At 47.1% G+C, this 17,945-nt stretch overlaps 1 protein-coding gene and 1 long non-coding RNA gene across 13 annotated transcripts in view; one reads left to right on the top strand and one right to left on the bottom strand.

The window, feature by feature from the left end:
* Positions 417–11,250, bottom strand: TTLL10 (tubulin tyrosine ligase like 10). Its single transcript, XM_021417709.1, is given in 13 exon segments — positions 417–617; positions 620–838; positions 1,147–1,240; positions 4,728–4,844; positions 5,248–5,388; positions 6,604–6,775; positions 7,640–7,811; positions 8,005–8,090; positions 8,267–8,387; positions 8,891–9,009; positions 9,938–10,115; positions 10,286–10,392; positions 10,970–11,250. Coding segments are annotated over 13 exon segments (1,833 nt in total). The 5' UTR covers positions 11,203–11,250; the 3' UTR covers positions 417–543.
* Positions 1,247–17,945, top strand: part of LOC110408708 — a 30,796-nt gene continuing 14,097 nt past the window's right edge. For 2 of the 12 annotated variants that reach the window (XR_002444500.1, XR_002444498.1), the window contains exons 1-6: positions 1,247–1,380; positions 2,636–2,849; positions 6,900–6,984; positions 11,924–13,205; positions 13,708–13,825; positions 14,567–17,921. This is a non-coding gene — a long non-coding RNA (uncharacterized LOC110408708). The remainder of the gene's footprint in view (positions 1,381–2,635; positions 2,850–6,899; positions 6,985–11,923; positions 13,206–13,707; positions 13,826–14,566; positions 17,922–17,945) is intronic. The other 10 variants (XR_002444508.1, XR_002444499.1, XR_002444504.1 and 7 more) reach the window with 10 other exon arrangements.

Below are 17,945 nucleotides of genomic sequence, written 5' to 3' on the forward strand. Positions count from 1 at the left end.
GATGCGATAAGCATGTGCTGCTGCATAGCTGTCACCTCAGCCAAACGAAAACCGAAAGAGGTTCTTAATGAGGTGAGGTTGAATGTGCGAGGCACATCTGGTGAGGGAGGAGCTGGGTGTGCAGCTGGCGGCCAGCTATCGGGAGCTGCAGGACCAGCTGAGGGGGTTCCACGTTAAGCCTTGGATTTGGTCTTTCAGCAGCTCTCCTTGCCTTTTTCTAGAAAGACTTTATTAAGAGTTCTGGGTTGCGCTGTCACATCAGCATTGCTTTTGGAAGGGTGGGTTTTAGCGTGTCTCGTTTTCTTAACTACTCTTTAACTACTTTAACTACTGATGGAAGCGTTGCTTTCTGCAGAACTGTTAGCACTCACAGTTACTGGTTTTCAGCTGAGGTTGACACCTGCCTGTTTCTACCAGGTGAAAAAGAGCATGATATGCATAGCATGTACAAGTTTAACTTTTATTTTTCTTTGTATCGCTTGTGAAAACGCTCTTGTTCTGTGACTCGGTGTGGGTGGTCAAACTGTTGCACGTGCGGTATGGTTAGGACAGCTCGTTGACAGCCCTTTGGAGGCAGCAAGGCACCCTTTCTTCTGAAGCAGCTGAGCTCCTGGGGACAGGCCTGCAGCTTTGGCAGGGCTGTACCTGAAGTGCCCAGTGCTCTCTGGCTGTGGCCTCAGGTACCGTCCTGTGCACGACCTGGTGCTGAGCTTCCAGGGTTGCTTCTGGCCCGGGTCTGCAGCATCCTCGTTGTAGAGAAGCACAAAGTGGCAGCGTGTCTTCAAAGGCAGCACGCTCTTCCCCTTGAGGCACTTGGTGAAGATCTCGAGAACCAGATCTGGAAGAGATCTGCAGTTAGGAGGTGGGCTGATGGCAACGTGCACCCAAACTCATCAAATTCTTTCTAAAAATAATAATTAAAAAAAAAAATTAACCACTTATTTCTAACGAGACCATAGCTTTACTGTGTCTGCATTGGGTAGAATTCTCACTGCCTTTTGCGTGACCTACAAACTCAGCATCAAGGTATCTTTATTCCAGGGCTATTCTGGAGCTACAAATGGTATCAGCAGGAGCCTTTCCTCTGACAAGCAGTGGTGTGATGTGATTGCTCGTTACTGGCCGCCCTGTGACTTCTCCGCTTACCGAGACTCTCGTAGATGATGCCGGGGATGATGTCTCTCAAGACTTTGCAGTTGGTGTGCAATGCAGGGTTTGCATTCATTTCTAGAAGCCAGACCTAGGAAAGGCGAATGACAACCAAGAAATCAGGTTGGATCTCCTCAGAGCTGCAGCAATGCCATTTTACTGACTTAGTGAGCAGCTGGAGGTGCCGGGAGTATTAATAAATCCCGACAGGATCCTCTAACATGGACTAAGGTAAGACAGCATTTTCTCAGGGACTGGAGCAATCGTTGCATTTCAATACTTGAGAACAACACTGCTCATTATTTTGTGTTTTTAGCTGATACAGTTTAGGTTAAACTCCTGCTCTGTGGGTGTGCAAAGGCACTGTTTTTTTCTCTTAACATACCAATGTCTGTAATGCTTTCAAGTTTTTTGAATAACATGAAAGAAGTTACAAGGAATCTAGTAATCATATCTTGATTTGGGCTGGACATGGGTCAAGACCAAGGAAGCACAGCACCAAGCTCTCAGTTAACCCCTGTCCTTGATTTCCTGGGTAAGCTTTGGTTTTAGGTAGAAGCCATAGGAGATATTTGCATGTCTATTCCAATATCAGCTCTACTTCCTTTTGTCGTGCTGAAGTCTGCAGCTCTGAGCTGTGGCACGTGATGGTCCAGTTGCAAGTCTATGCGAAAGCAAACAGTTCAATTCAAAGTGATTCTGTTTACTATTTCTTTTTCCTGTCATAAGAGAAACTCTTCTGTTCACTTCCTGCCTTTACCATATGGTGCTGCATCTTGCTTAGAAGACGTATAGGATCTATTTGATGTTTTTTTTTTCAGGAAGGATGTTTAATCATGCAACGGCCCCAGGCAAATTTTACTCTCTTTTAATTGATGTTGAGAGACACAAATAGTGTGGTGGTTTTGTTTTGTTTTCTTTTCCTGAAGCAGCAATGGGTTTGCCTGCAAGTAACTGAGAAATGTGGGTGGTAGAATTTGGCAATGCGATTGCTTTCACTTTTGCACTTCATTTTGCTGAGAATAAGGCGTGACAATAATTTTCACTTCACATTTGTTTCAGTGCAGTATTTCAGAGAAGGCTGGTAAGTGAGGGTGCTGACATGTCTGTGGCTGATTTTTTTTTTCCAGAGAAGAACTGGGACAGCTGCTGAGAAATAACCTGCTCTGCAGATGCCAACAGAGGGCACCTATGTTACGTTTATTTTTCTTGGCAAGCTCTCTTATTTCTGAGCAAATTTCCTTTTTCCTATTAGAAGTTCATAAGGTTTTCTGCTGACAGACAAACTCAATGAACCTTTGTAATTGTCTTGACTAGGTTTTGGTTTCTTCTCCTTCAAAACAAACAGGAGGAGGTGTTCACATCTATTATACTGTCTATCTCCTACGCTCCCTATTATTGTATCAGTGTGTTTCACAGTTGTTTTAAATGCTCTTAACCTCTTAACAACTGGGCACGTTAAGAAATGTCTTTTGTTCTGTTTCAGGAAGAACAGAGAGAATAAAGCCAAGATCCAGCAAATCCAGCGTACCATTCATGGAGATTTCATATAGAATTTGAGCACCTGAGCCTCCTCCCTGCATCTGGTGTGTAGCCAGTGGGGTTCTGTTTTCTCTGGTTTTTGTCAGATGTTTCATGATCGTGACCTGCAGTGGCACTCCCAGCTCTGCAGCATCCGTGTGGTATCTCCTAGTGCTGGGGTGAGTGAAAAGCTGTGTCATTCCAATCAAAGGGACCCTCCCTGCTTTAACGAGGGTTATCTTATTTTATATACCCCTGTCACAAATTGGCAAATGGCTTATCTATGTTCAGTCTGTTCTCAGGTGATAGATAGCTGAATCTCTTTATGGCTGATAAAAAATTTAGGCATCTATCTTCCCAGCATTCCTTTGCAGAGCCCTTTTGCACAGCTGATGCAATGCTTTCTGAAAGCAGGTTCCTTGAGCGCTTAAATGGCTGGGTCCTAAGCTGTGTATTAGCTTTGGCGTTTACAACACAGCACAGGGAAGCCCCAGAAACCAGAAAGGGGGGGAAATAAAAGTAACAGTAGAACCACATCCCTCACTTTTGCTCTCTCTCCCCTTCTTCTCATCCTGCACATGAAGGTGCAAAGCTCAGGTGAAAGCTGTGGTTTCTCTGCAGGCTCTGCTTTCATGGCCCACGCTCCTAAGAACTGCGAGGTGGGGAAACACCTTCAAGAACTAGACTGGGATACTGCAGGGCCTTCAGAAATTATCAGGAATGATACTGGGGGCATTTTTATCTCAGGAAGATAAGGAAGTGGGAATAGCGTGATGAGGCATAGAACCAAACACAAGACCGTGTTAAATCAACGCGAAGCAAATTCTACAGGTGTCATCAAATAGGATGGCAGTCCCAACTGACTGCATCACTACTAAGTATCCTGAAATCCACATCACTTCTTTAGATTATGCTTGTCAAGAAACACCTCTTGTTTTTCCCTCCGTATGTGAAATGCATGGAGATGTAATGGTCTTTAGTTACTGAAGTTTTTAACTGGCCAGGTAGGGATTGCCACAATAGAGTGATATCGGATCTTCCATTCTACTTAAAGTTTGCACAGCCAGGGCTTTGCATGCCAACATTGCAAAAGACAATTGCTTCTGAAATTTGAGAAGCACCAGTTTCTGTATCTTTCCCATTTACTCCCCCTTGCCATTGACTTCCCTGTACAAAGGAGGCCATTGTCTGGGTGCCTTGCCCGGTGCTGCATACATTAATTCCATTCTTTCATAGGGTTCGTTGTTCCCACTGTACTTTGCTGGAATAAGTTCGAGTTCCTTTCTGCTTTAGCAACAGCAAAATCTGCCAGATGGCTTTCTGTTATGTTTAGACCAGGTGGTTTCGAAGGTCCGCCTGCACTGAAAGCAGTCCAATCACTGTACTTAGCATTTCCCTTTCCCTTTCTTCTAGCTTTCCTTCTCTGCATTTCGTTCACTCTTCATGAGTTTGAGCTGTAATTCTAGCAGGTTTTAGAGACTTGATGGGCTAACCTATTGCTAAATGGTAAACCTGCAGTGAATGTGGAGGTGCTGATGCTGACATCTGAATCGATAATGACTGATTCTGCAGGGTAGTGAAGGCAAATTCATTCTTGGATACTGAGCTCGTGTAAATCAGTATTCTTCATGTGGCATTAGAAGCATTACAAACTGAATTATGCTGGCCAATTATCTGTCATGTTTGGTTTCTAGACAGAAAAATACTGAATGGCGTTAAAATTCCCTTACTTTCACTATGAACTGAGTAGATATTAAGATTCTCATATTTTTCACTACTCCACTTTTCTGTGAAAATTCTGCACAGAGCAATTTCTGCTGCAGTAAATATTTTACTTCCCCTCTGGAGCTGTTAATGCCAGGGTTTCTTAGTGCAATACGTGTGCACTATGGTGGACAATGGAACTGGAGAAAGAAATGAATCCTGCCCTTCACAGCTGTCTGAGTGAACGCTCTGTTTAATGCCTAGTGCCAGAGCTTGCGTCAACCATTCTACGTTGCTAGCATTAGACATCTGGCCAATATGATACTTAGTATTTGGCAATATTTTATGCATACCTTAAAGTTTTCATCAATTAAAAAGTCACAGCCAATGAGATCAAAGTAGCCCAGTTTACGATCCAGTTTGTGCTTGGCTGCCAGGAAGCACTGCAACATGATCTGCTGCATCCTTTTCTGAAAGATAGGGAACAGGGATAACTAATCATTGTCAGTGCCAAGGGCACAGGAGTCACTGCAAGTCATTGGTCTCCTCTCAGTTTAGGGGCACTTTTTCTTCCCTTCTAGATTTGGATGGAGGCTGTGTTTTGGAAACTGTATGTGTGTCCACTTTGAGTTGAAGAAAGCCCCCTCTCTTTATCAGCAGTTTACCCATTTTATTAACCACTGAAATTAAACTCTGTGTCTTGACTTCTGTTTATCATCTGCAGGCAACTGGTTATCACGGGACCATCAGTGCCTTCTCACTTGGTACATATGTTTCCTTGGGGACTACCTTGAACAGAAGGCTTTTGTCCCTATTCCCATCACCCTAATTAGGCTAGGCAGACTAGCACACCACAGACTTGCCTGTACTCACAGTAAACACAGTGAAAACCCAGTCCTGGGGGAGACCATTGGTTTTCCTAAACTTCTCATTAATGTAGCTGTTGAAGTGCTCCATCCGCCAAACTGTCTCATCCTTCAGCTGGCTGTAGAGGGAGTTCTTCTTCTGCATGTACTGCGAGGTGGGGAACAGAGTGAGGGGAGGATTACATTTCTGGCAGTAAAGAGTAACAGGAAACATGCATGGCAGACATCCCTCTATGCTGCATTGTTCCAGGGATGGAGCTGGGGAGAGCCAGGATCATGCTATTGACATGGAGGGAAGCAGCAGCAGACCTGACCCTGAGCAGGTGCCCGTTCCTCTGTCTCATTAACCCCTAGGTCAGCTGGAACTTATCACTGCTGGGGTAGGAAGGGAATGGGGGCAGAATCCACTGTGACTTGAAGCCTGGCTTCTTACCAACTGCTCCTGTAGATTTTGTTTCCCTCCTCCCAGGTAATTCATGTCCTGCTGATAAACACCTGTCCTTTGTTTAATATTGCTTGTGCCATGGGATCCTACCCAAGCACCTGAATTCCCATGTGGATAGCTCTCTACCTGAGCAAACAAACTATTCCAGGAAAACAAGTGGCACACTGATAATAGCATATATTGCAGGAAGCAACTATAATCTGCTGTGCTGAACTGTACTTGTACAGGAACCATAAAACCCCAACAAGAACTGAAGTGGGCTTGTCTGATGCATGTTTTGCCCTAAGACATATTTTGCCAGCTCCCAAACACAGCGTTATACTGGGAGAGGGGCTTTAGAGCAAACCATTTTCTTCCATCTGATGCTAACTACTGAAGAGCCTTGTAGGAAGGAACAAACTCAGATTGAAATAAGAAAGGCTTCTTAAGAAGTAGGATGGGAATGTGAGCCGGAACAGTTCTGGTGCACAGATCTCATTTGAGAAGGAAGGGAAGCCAAGGCGGCAATTTAAGAATGATGGCTCTTGAAGAATGCATCTGTACCTTACATCACTGATTATCACATTTAGCTCAACAGGAACAGCCAGGTCTTTAGCCAAGACTAAAAGGCTTGTTTGTTCTAGGTAGCCACGGTCAAAGGCTTCTCCTAAGAGACCTATGGTCTATGAGAGAATACTGGAGGAAAATTGGTCCAGGGACAGAAATTGTCAGCATAAGCAGAGCATTGGTCCATTGCAGAGAGTGAGCCCCATCCTGTAGTATCACTTCTCTTCAGCCTGACCATAAGCCAATCTCCATTTCTTGGGTGCATGGAGTTTGCCTACACGAGGCAGATCTTCAGCCTTTCACAGGTCTTTTTTGTGTCCCTTCCCTGTCAACTCCTCTGCTCTTCTTCTGAACTAAATGCACTGAGTTTACCTGGTTGGTGAGATGAACAGTCAGATCATCAGACGTGGCATCGTAATTGCTACAGGTCAGCCGGACATAGCCCTGGGCAAAAAATAACACATACGGTGCTGTGCAGGCAATGAGGAGGTAGGACCGGACGTCAAACTTCTTCCCTTCCAGGAGCAGAGGTTGGTCAATGTACCTGTGAGGGTGTCAAGACATGTCACCAACAGGCAGCTGTAACACATGGCAGCTCAAAGCTTGCACAAAACCCTGCAGCCGGTTGGTTTTACGCCACGTAACAAAGCTGTTTGTCCTTCTTTCAGAGGCAGACGGTGCCCAGAGGAGAGGCCAGAAGTGCTGGGAACGGACTAGAGGCAAAGAAGCGGTGCTGAGTCTTTGGAGTGGAAGGTAATTAAAGATTTACTAATATTTACTGGGGAATATAGATCGTTTACATCAGAACACAAAGAGCCCTTCATACAGCACCACTGCTTTTATGGCCAGAGCAACATCGTGCTCTACAGGGAAGAACCTGGATGGTTCTTTCATTCCTGCAAGGATCACAAAAGCAAACAATCCAAACCCAGTTTTTTAATGACTGCTAGCCACTGATTGAGGTCTAGACTTCCATAGCAATGGGGCAGATTTTGGAAGATATCTGAGATATTTTATTAGATTGTGCGGAATAGATTGAACAGCTGTACAGTTTGTAAAATGCCTGCATTGTGTAGGAAGGTGGGATAGTACCTAGTTTAAATAACTTTGCACAAGGCTTTTGTCATGCATGGAACAGTAGCACCTGGCCTTTTGAAGTCACGCTTAAATTTCCAGACAAAGGTAACCAAATCTTTCTGATGGCAAAGACCCACCCTGAAATGACTGAAGTGTGGATACAAGACAGACTAACCAGAGAAATAGCCTCTCCCACAAAACAAAATCTCATAGGTTGATGGAAAGATGTGGTGTAAACACCCTGAATACCTATGGAACAATATAATACACTGAGGCTGGTATGGCTTAATTAAGCACACTACTCATACATTTGCCAGGCTTCGATCTCTACCTTTGCACTATTCTCGTCTTGGGAGCCCTGCAGGGCACCCTCTTACTGGGTAGGTCTCCCTCAGAGCTGTAGAGCTTGGCTTGCAGGGTGGTGACAGCAGCAGGATTTTTCAGCAGGAAAATTCCTCGACCTTGGTTAGAGCAACTTGGTTTGCAGATCCAAATCTCTTCTTCTGCAGAGAGAGAGTGAGTCTGTTACAGCAATGCGTGGGGTGTGAAACTCTGGTGTGCCAGTTAGTGGGCTTTGTACGCACATCATTGTTGATAGACACATCTCACATCAGTGAGTGTTACTCTGTATGTATTTATATGTATGAACTTAGAGGAACATATAAGCCGGTTGCTACCTTGATGAAGACAACTCACCTTTGCAAAGCTCAAAAAAGGCATTTCTCTCTTCTTTTAAGTCCAAGCGAAAAGATTCTGGAAAGAATTCTTCCATCTTCAGTAACCTATGAGAGAGTCAAATACAAGTTGAAAACCCTGTCTGACATGCTTATTCCTCTGGGGAAATGATTTTTCTAGACAATAAGAAAAAAACCCTTATGCTTTGTGTCCTTTTTTATGTGCTCTCACTTTTGCTCGGCGCGTGTTTCTGCTCAAGGTGCAATGAAGTGAGAGCTCTTACTTGGGATTAGAGCTGCAGCTGATCTTTCTCATCACTCGCTCTTGCTCTCGCAGGCAGGATAAAAGCCCAGTCTTGCTGGTGAGGACTGTGTTGTTGGGAATCTGGTAGAGCAGCTGTTCACCTGGATGAGGGGAAAAGAAAGCTTGCCCTCGTTGTCTCGTGCAGCAGAACCTGAAGGGTGATGCTGACCTGGGTGCTGCCCATTTCCTTGAAGGCAGTAGCAGGGGGTGCCTGTGTATGTGGGGCACCCTCTATACGTATGCAAAGTTTTGACCAGGCTGGTGAGGTGCCAGCTGCTGCTGTGCTGTGGAACAGTGTCAGTCCTATTGCCGCCTGCGAGCTCCAACCCACAGAGGGAGGGCTGCATTTCAAAAGTGATTATGATGCTTTGTGTGCAGTTCATTTCAATGGTATCTTTTCTCCCCAAGCCATTCTCTTGTCTAAAACCCTTTCTTTAATCACCATGGCAATCCAGCTCCAATATCCCTGCTGAGGTCTGCCAAGAAGTTGAGGTTACCTGTTTCTCCTACCCCGCAGGTGACCTCTGCCCTGGGAGCCACAAGTCCAGCATTCTCTCATTTTTCCCACTGCCCTCTCCCACTCGAGGCCCACTGGCACCTCTACCTTCTTTGAAATGATAATAGGTCTCTCGGCACTTGATCTCACACCATTTCAGCGCGTAATCCTGTCTTCTGTTGTCATAGATACGCTGCCAGCCTCTGCTCTGGCAATAGATGCTCACACTGCATATGGAAAACAAAATAGCAAAATAGCCTCCTTTTCAGCAGCGAAGACCAAGTTAGCTCACATCCCCTGAACTACTAACAATTTCCCCTGTTAGCTTCACCTAACACCCCCAAGAACCCCTGGGTGGGGAATAAGGTGGGAAACGTTAATTAGAGTGGCTGCAAGTGGACCTGCTGCTCTGAACTCATGACTGAGGATGCTCAGGATGTTGTAATTCTGCAGGGCTAATGAGAACTTGTACCTTTTCATCAGGGTTGCTTCAATTAGGATGCAAGTACCCGTGGAATAGGAATGTTTTGCATTACGGTCCAGTGTTAATAAGGAGCCTCTCTGCTGAGGAGTGCAGGAAGAGATGACAGATAGCAACAGGAAAAGCTATTTGTAGACAAAGCTTGGACACATAGCAAGGGATGTGCTGCTTACAGCAGAGATTCTGTAGTGTTTGTTGGTAACAACATCTAGAGAAGAATGTCACTATACTGGAAAGAACTCAAGAAGTAAAAGATGGGACTTCTGATCTGGCTATTCTTCTTGGGCAGAAATGTCCTCTTATTTTTGTTTTCAGTGCATTTAGGGCAACAAAAGGTTGATCAACAGCAGTGGTGCCTAGATCTTGTGATGATGCTGGCAGATTTGCTATGTGGAGTAGCTAAGTGATTTCAGAACAACCCAAACAGAGAACTCTCATTAAATGAGTAGAAGTACTTAGTCTCTTGTGTAGAGGTAGCAGTTAGCTACTTTACCATAGTTGACCACCCACTGGGCAATTTCCATCTTGAATGGAATAATTTATTCTTAAACTATCCTTTGAATGTGTCATTCTGGCAATACCTAAAGTCAAAAGGAAATGTTTCTAGGCCAGTGGATGACGGATGATGTAGTGCAATTTCATGTATTGTCATATACTGCTGAGGACCTACTTACAGTCCCGCTCCGTTAGATCCACTGATATAAAAATATGGTCCCGATGCCACTGGCACTTCTTGTATCAGTTCTGGCTGTTTCTCTTGAGGGTGTGCCTTACCACACGTTCTGTTCTCACGAGGTCTGGCTTTGTCAAGCTCCACTTCAGAGCTAGCAGAAATATTGTCACAGGGTTTACCTGAAAAAGGCATAAATTGTGTGCAGTCTGCCTGCAGTAACGCTGTAAGCTGGTGGCCGGCACTTTGGCTAGGTGTAGAAGATGAAACCCTCTTGGTCTTGGTATCGACTCAGACCTTGGCTGTAAGACTTGGCACAACTAATGGTTAAAAACGAGGGCACAAGATTTACCTCTGTCAGCCGATAAGGATTGCGCCTGCTGTTGGTGACGTCCCTGTCGCTTGGGCCTGGTGTTCCTTTTCCTCTTGGGTGGCACAGAGGCCATTGCAGAGCCCGGGCTGCAAGAGGGAAGATCCTGGTCGGCACTTGGGAAGTGTGTGAGGGGCCTTTGTCTTTGCTCAGCTGATCCATTTCCCCACCTCTGGCAGATTTTTCTTCCCCTTATTTTGCTACAGTTGTTTAGTTGGGAATGCGCCATCTCTAGTTTCTACCTACAGCTTTGGGGTGGCCCTGAGCTGTAGGCTGTCTTCTGTGTCGTGTCTCTGTGTTCTCTCTGCTTCCTAACCATCGGGAGCTCATTGTGGGGCTTGGGCCCACCTTGCAGCTCTGGGGTTCGGTGTTCAGCCTTGGGATAAATGACAGACAGGAAGCTTTGAAGCTTGAAAACCCATTTTTTCAGTCTTTGCAATGGATGTTAAAACAGCAAATGAGCTGTTCCTGATGGAGATAGAAGCCATAACCCAGGATAATGGTTGGACGTGGGGTTGGCAACTATTTGACACAAGGACAAGTGTAAAAAGTGCTCCACGGAGATCAGGGAGCCATTCTGCATGGCCACACCTTGCTGCCTTTCAGCCCCTTCCTGCAGGGGCTAAACCCACACCCTATGCTAACAAAAATAATGGAAATTCTAACCTGCGCTCGGCTGTTTCTAAGCATTTTAGGAGAGCTTTAATTGCTCCCCGTCCTTCCTTCAGCTTGGAGGACATGCACTTGACTTCTGGACAGGTCGCAAGCAGCTTGGGAAGCACAAAAGCGTCCTGGGATGGAGCAGGTTCTGGCTCTGAGGAGCTCAGGTGTCCTGTTGGCATTGGTGGAGGGGTGGTGGGGCCCCGCGAGTGGCTCGGGCACCCACGCTGCTCTGCCATCCCACAGCCTCCGGTGCTACAAACACAGCTCAGCTCCTAGCAACAGCTGCCTGGTGAGGGGTTCTGCTGCTGGAATGCCTGGGGGTTCTACAAATACGGGAGTCGGTGCGGTGCAGCATGCGCTGTTTCATTTGTCAGGACTAAATCAAATTATCAAAGCTGCTGGCAGGGCAAAAATCGGTGCTCTAAATCCTCCTAAGGCCTTTCACTTCTGTAGCTTACGGAGGCAAATCCTTCTGCAAACTTCTAAAGAGCATCCTGGAGGCCAGAAGCAAAATGCTGACATTTCTCCCCGAGGACTGCCAAGAATTGGTCACTGATTCCCTGGGGAAGTTGTACTCTGTCACTGGGCTGCAGCCTCCAGTAATTGGGGATTAATGGGATGCGAAGGGAAGGAGGAGGAAAGAAAGGCAGGAAGAGCATAGTCCTGCATTCCCACATCATCCCAAACCTCTACATGTTTCAAAGAGTCTGGGAATGCTGGGATAAGTAAAGAAAAGCAACAGTCCCGTGGTTTTGGCTCCTTCTCCCAGTCCTAACCAAATGCAGAGAACCTGTTGCCAGTTTTATGATGAGATGACCCATTTTGTGACTTTGGCAAATCACCGTTCCCCCAGGAGTCTCTCCTCCCTCACGTTTTTGTTTTTATTAAATTGTGAATTGTCTGAGTGCAGCGAAAAGTGGCTGACACAATGGGCCCTTGTTTTTTTTTTTTTTTCAGGCAGCTGCTGTGTGCCACCAAACCAGCAATAATAACGGCTTCTGGCCCTTACGGAACCTTGGTCAATAACATAAAGACAGAAAGGCCACTTTAAGTGGCCTTGAACTCCTCTAACTCTGCTAACCCCCCAGGGTTAGCACCAACAGATAGAGCCACGCAAGGTCTGCAGTGAGCCCAGAGAACTTCGGCCGCATTGGGCAGCAGCACCTGCAATGCCACAAAAGGCAAAAATCCAGGAGAGGGAAAAAAAACAAGTGTTTCCAGATGAGGTCACCTCCCCTCGCCCACTGAGAAAGAGGTGAAAAAAAAGAGGGTGGAAGGTGGGGGTTTGGCTCTGGGTCAGCCTCTGTCCAGGCAGCGTGAATACGCTGGCGCTCGTCCTGGTGTCACTGCGACCTTTGGGAACGTTCTCTGTATTTTCCTGCTGGTGCACACAATGCCTCTGGAGCTCCCACGGAGCAGGGCAGGGTCCTGTCCTGGCTGTCTCTTCCACCTTCCTGCGTTCCCTCTGGCATCCAACCCAGCTCGGTCACCCGGGGAGCAGCGTGCAGCGGGAGGCTGGCCGTGTCGCAATGCTTCCAGCCAGCGTGACACCCTCTAGGAAACGCTGCCTCATTGCTTGGGGGGGGAAGAAGCTGCAGTGAAGGAGGCACAGAAACGAGAGGTTACAACCAGAGGAACGTGAAGGATTGATTTATACCCTGTATTTTGTGAGCCTAACGCAGGCCATTTTAAATGCACTTCAGACACCTGTTTTCCTGCTCTTTTCTGTTTGGAGTGCTAACCGTAGCGCAAAGGGAGTCGTGGCTGCTGCTTTGGGCAGGTTGGAGGTATTCAGCCCCACTGCCACTCAGCCTGCAGGAATGCAATGCCTCCAAAATCTGCTGAGTTTTGCACAACTTGCCCAGTCGGCTTAAACACCAGAAATGACAGCCAAAGAGACTGTATAATCCTTATGATGTTGGAAAACTACTCTCAAAAATTAATGTGCAATAGAAAAGAATGTGTGTTGCTGGCACAGGCACAGTTATAGCTACGCTAAGACTGTACATGTTTAATTCAAGGTAGTTCTTCTGCCAAAGGGTTTCTGTGCCATGATTTGCTACACAAACAACGTCTGAGTCCTCGATTTTGGAAATCAGGTTTCTGGAAACCCTATGGGCTCCGTATGAAGGACAAGGAACTGACCCTGGCAAGTGCAGAGCTTGGAGGTTTTGCATCTTCCTCTTTAACCGCCCAATGGCTGGATCTGCCAGAGCACGCAGGGCACAAACACGTGGCAGTGAGTATTACTATAGCAATATCACACTTGTCATAGACTGGTGTGGGTTGGAAGGGACACTAAAGACCATCCAGTTCCAACCCCCTGCCGTGGGCTTTTCGGCACTTCTTGCTAGGAATGGATGCAATCCAGGGACGGAAAACTACAGCTAGTTGAGGAGGGAAGACTTGGAGCTCCCCTGGCTCCTGGTTGCAGTGTGCAGGCCTGGGGCTGTCCTGCTGGGAAGGTACTGAGCCGTGGGAGCGGGCGCTATCGGGGCGATCTCCTGTGTTCAGAGCTGCCTGGGGAGTGACTCATGCACTGCTGTGTGCGCTCCAACTGCCCTTCTCCACTGCACGCTGAGGGTCAGAATAGCAAACATTGTTTGGGAAGCTGCTTCCCCTCAACCCATGCAAACAAAACAATTCCCAAAGTATCTCTGGAGCCAAGATGTGGTTGATCTGTATGGTTTTTATTGTTGTTTTTTTTTTTTACCTCCTACCGTTGTATTGCTCTTTTCTAGCAGCAGCGATGCTTTTCCAAGGAGCTACGGCCCCGTCAGGAAGGGAGAAGCCAATGTGAGATGCGAGAAACTCATACGCTCTTTCAAGCTTTGGTCTTCTCACCTGTATGATAGAAAGGTATTTACGTACTGTGGACTTTCACAATAATCAGTAAACGTGAACTACTGTGACGTGTTTATTAAATAAGGCATCCTTGGGCCTCCCACCCTGAACCAAAGCACGGGTGAGGCTGTGCACTGTATGGCAGCGCAGAGCTCTGCCCTGCTCCCAGCTCTCAGGCATGTGGGCCGCAGACTCAGGGGAATTAATGATTAACCCCAGGCTGAATTCTGAACGGAGCTGGGGAGGTAGGAGTAGACAATCCAAGCTCTCGAGCTGGTTGCTGAATGAGAGCTCATTTTGTGTAGGTGAATTCTCTGCACAGTGGTTCCAGATTTATCACAGCATTAGGTTGATGGTTGGGATTAACGATCTTAAGGGTTTTTTTCCAACCTGAATGGTTCTACGGTTCCATAGCAGGGCCATCTTTCAGCATTGATGGTTGGACTAGATAGTCTTAGTGGTCTTTTCCTACCTCTATGATTCTATGATTGATGAGCACCTGCACTCCTGCTTGAGAGCAGCAGCAAAAGCACGAGCTCAGTGGGTCACAAGGGGAAAGATTCTGCAGTCGTGGGGAAAGGAGGTTGGCCTGAAGCCCAGTGAATCTTCCATGGGTTTCAGCTGGCTTTGTGTTGGTGTTCTGAGAAAACTGGGAATACTTCCTAGAAAATGTACTCCCTCTCTCTTCTGCTTTATCGGTACAGCTTTATGTTTGTACTGACCCATTCCTGACATTTTGCTCTTGTTCTGATTCAGAGCTGTGATTTAAGAAGGGACAAGTGGCTGAAGCCAAATCCAGCCCCTAAGGTGTGGCAGCGGCAGAAAGAAAGGTGGGAAAGAAAGAAAGCAAACAGCTCTTGTATGTGACTTTTGCCAATTACCTGCTGGTAGGCGTCAAGGAGGACAGGTCACACTCTGCTCACCTTTTCCACAAATAGACCGAGGGCTCCACCTGAACACATTTCAGCCATTTCCCTCCTGACACCTCAGCAGCCCTCCAGCTCCCACCCAGATGAGCATGAACTTTCCTGTTCCCCTGGCTTTTCCCATTTATTGGCATAAACTGTCCTCAGCACAGCATCCAAGGTAGGCTCTGCAACCTGCCCTGGCCCCCAGGCTTGCAGAAAACCTGCCAGGTCCTTTGTTTGTGGGAAGACCACAGAGAGCCCACTGCGTTTTTTTTCCAGTTGGCCATGCTGTGGATGGCTCTTTGCTGCTGCAGGTGCTTGGCTGCAAGTGGAACACAACATCCACTTCTGTCAGAGCTCTGCACAGCAGATGGCTTTGCGAAGAACAAAGCAGAGGGCTACTTGCAACGAAGAACGAGTGAGTGCAGGATGTTTGCTCTGTGGCTCAGGGGAACCAGCTGGTAATAGTGCAGAACCTCTGCATTTGGTGGCCATGGGAGAGAGGTGACACCAGGCTGCCTGTAAGCCCTGTGAACAGCAACACAGCGTTGACCTGTGCCAACCTCCAGCACTTCTTCCTATCTCCCAGAAAGGCCACAGAACCACTGAAAGGCTGGGGCTTGGTGACACTGCTACGTGCCAGGGATAGGAGCCTTTGTGAGCACAGCCTTTGTTCTGTGCCACACAACAAAGCCCAGTAACGATCAGCCTTTTACCTGCCACCTGTTTGCTTTGCCTGTGTTATATTGTGCCAGAAGAAAAACCAGGAAACAGGACCGAGCCATAACTCACGGAAACCAGCGGGAGCTGGAGGAACCAGTCCCAGAAGCACGGTGCTGGTTTCCTGCCAGGAGAGCCGACTTCCAGAATTCCTACAAAATTCAAGATGGGCATGAGGAGGGGAGAAAAAGCAATCCCTGAAGCGGAGTGTTGGGGCAATCTGATTGCCGTTGGCTCTGTATCAGCCCGGTTATTTCTCTCTCTGCCTTGTGAGCGCTTCAAACCCTGACAGGGCCCCATCTGTCGCTGTGAGTTCCTTGCAAAACGAGCTACAAAAGCAGTTGCTTCACGCCATCAGACAGGGCCAAATTTTCCTGCGTGTTGTCAATCACCACTTGCACAAACCACAAGGACCATCCCACGGGCCATGCTGCGAGCTATTTATATTTTATCACCATGGAGAGCGTTTATTTGGCATCGCTGGCCATTTGGAGCTGCTCACCCTGCCTCTTACAGCTTGAGGTGAGGAAGGTTCCCTTGTTATGTGTCTTAATAAGATGCTCAGTTAGCACCCATCAGCTGAGCTGGTCATGTTGATGGCCAGGGTGGGCTCAGCTGGTCACTAACTAGCTATAAAAGGCCAAAGGGAGTGGACAGCCTCAGCATGGAATGGCTGTGGGTTTCACAAATGGCTGTTCACCTCTGAGCGATGGGAAAAATGACTTTCAGCATTTATTTCCATGGACTCAAGAGCTCTCTGCTGCCCCAGGAAAAATGGGATCCAACGAGGAATGGGAGTGCCCTCGGTCCCATCATCTAAAACTTCTTGGTTCCTGTTAGGTAAGAGTTAAATGCATGCTAGCTCCCTTTGTTGAGCATACTACTGCAGTCAGCTCAAGCTCCCTCCTGTCTTCTGCTTGTTGTTTATATGTACAGGCAGTGCCTTTGTTCCCAGCAGTTCCAGAGCAGCCCTTGATTTCGGGCCCCGCTTTAAGGAGATGAAGGCCAAGGAGGAGGCAGCGAGCCGAGCGCTGCGTGTTTTTAACTTCGCATCCCACTTTTGTTCAGGGCTCCCTGTAGCCAGAGCTCTTTCTCGCACGCTGCAAGTGTTTATTGAAAGGGTAGGCTCCCAGTCATCAAATAGCAGATAGCGAATAATGAGTTAGGCTCGCGCACAGAAATCCAAATGGGTTTGTTTAAAGTGGTGTTTGGTATGCAAATAAAATTAGCAATCCAAATGAGGCTGCTTCTCCCCGGAGTGTTTGCTCAGCCTCTCCCTGGTGTTGGCTTCCAATTGCAGGGAGCCAGGTAATGGTTTAATGCGGCCCATTAAGTGATTTGCCTTCGGACACCGAGATTAAAAGGGAACCTTTCTCTGTATAGACCCATTGGTTGCTCCAGACCCACTCTGAGCGCCCTGCTGGCCCTAGGGGCACAGTAACCTGAATTTAGGAGTAGTTTTGATCCTGTGTGCTATCCGTGGGGAGGGGGAAACGCTGTTGTCTTGAAAAAGGCAGGTAGTTTGGTAAGAGTATGTTATTTCTTAAGCAACTCGTACTTAAATCCACTTTAGTCGAGTAAAACAATCATGTTATGCGCTCGGAGCTTCTGTAGTGTAAATGCCCTGAACTTTGCTCCTGAATCAGTTCAGATTGCAGCAGTTGTGCCAAGATGTGCTCGTTAAATTTACAGCCCTGGGAGCTCACCCCACCCACCCACCTCTCCTGAAATAAACCGACAAAGGAGAAAGCAAAGTGCTTCTCCCAGCAGGGCTTCTGAAGGGGGCAAGGAGCTGTGGCTTTCATGGCACCCAGGATCCAGGCAGCATTCCGGGGCTGCTCCTGGGGTGTGGAACGCCCGTACCGAACCGAGAGCCATGCTCGGTGTTGGTTGGGCTTTCCCCACGCTTATGGTTGATGGGAGCTGTTCTTAACGAACTGAACTTTTTATTGCTCCGTGATGAGTCACCGTGTATTTAGCAGAGTTCAAGCTGTTTTTCCAGTTAAATGTTTTGATTCATGCAAAATGTTGGGATAATTAATGCTTTTTCTTCGCCTTTTCTCTGCTGCCTTTTAGAAATGCCTGTTTTACGTTCGCTTGTTTTTAAAATCCTTAATTACGGGGGGGGGGGGGAAGGAGATGCTGGACTTTCTTTTAAGCACATACATTGCTATGGCAGTATGTTAAACATTAATGTTGCTAAGTTAAAGCCAAATGAGATGCCTGAATACTTGGAGCCTACAACAAAGTCTCTTGGTTATTTTCTCCTGCAATTGTCTGAACAAGTTAATTTCTGTGTGTGTCTGAGCTTTCCCAAGGTAACATGCAGGTAACACACGGCAGTTTGATTGCAATGTGTGCAGAGTGTTGGTCTGGTGAGATGAAGGGTGCAGCATTAATGGACTGTGGCATTGTGACAGCAAACACGGCCGGTTCTGGAGCTCTTCCTCCTGATGAGCAGCACTGGGAAGCATCAACAGTGTGTATGTATCATGGGAGGCAAGCAC

Source organism: Numida meleagris, chromosome 20 (assembly GCF_002078875.1).
Source record: "Numida meleagris isolate 19003 breed g44 Domestic line chromosome 20, NumMel1.0, whole genome shotgun sequence".
In the NCBI taxonomy this organism is placed as follows: domain Eukaryota; kingdom Metazoa; phylum Chordata; class Aves; order Galliformes; family Numididae; genus Numida; species Numida meleagris.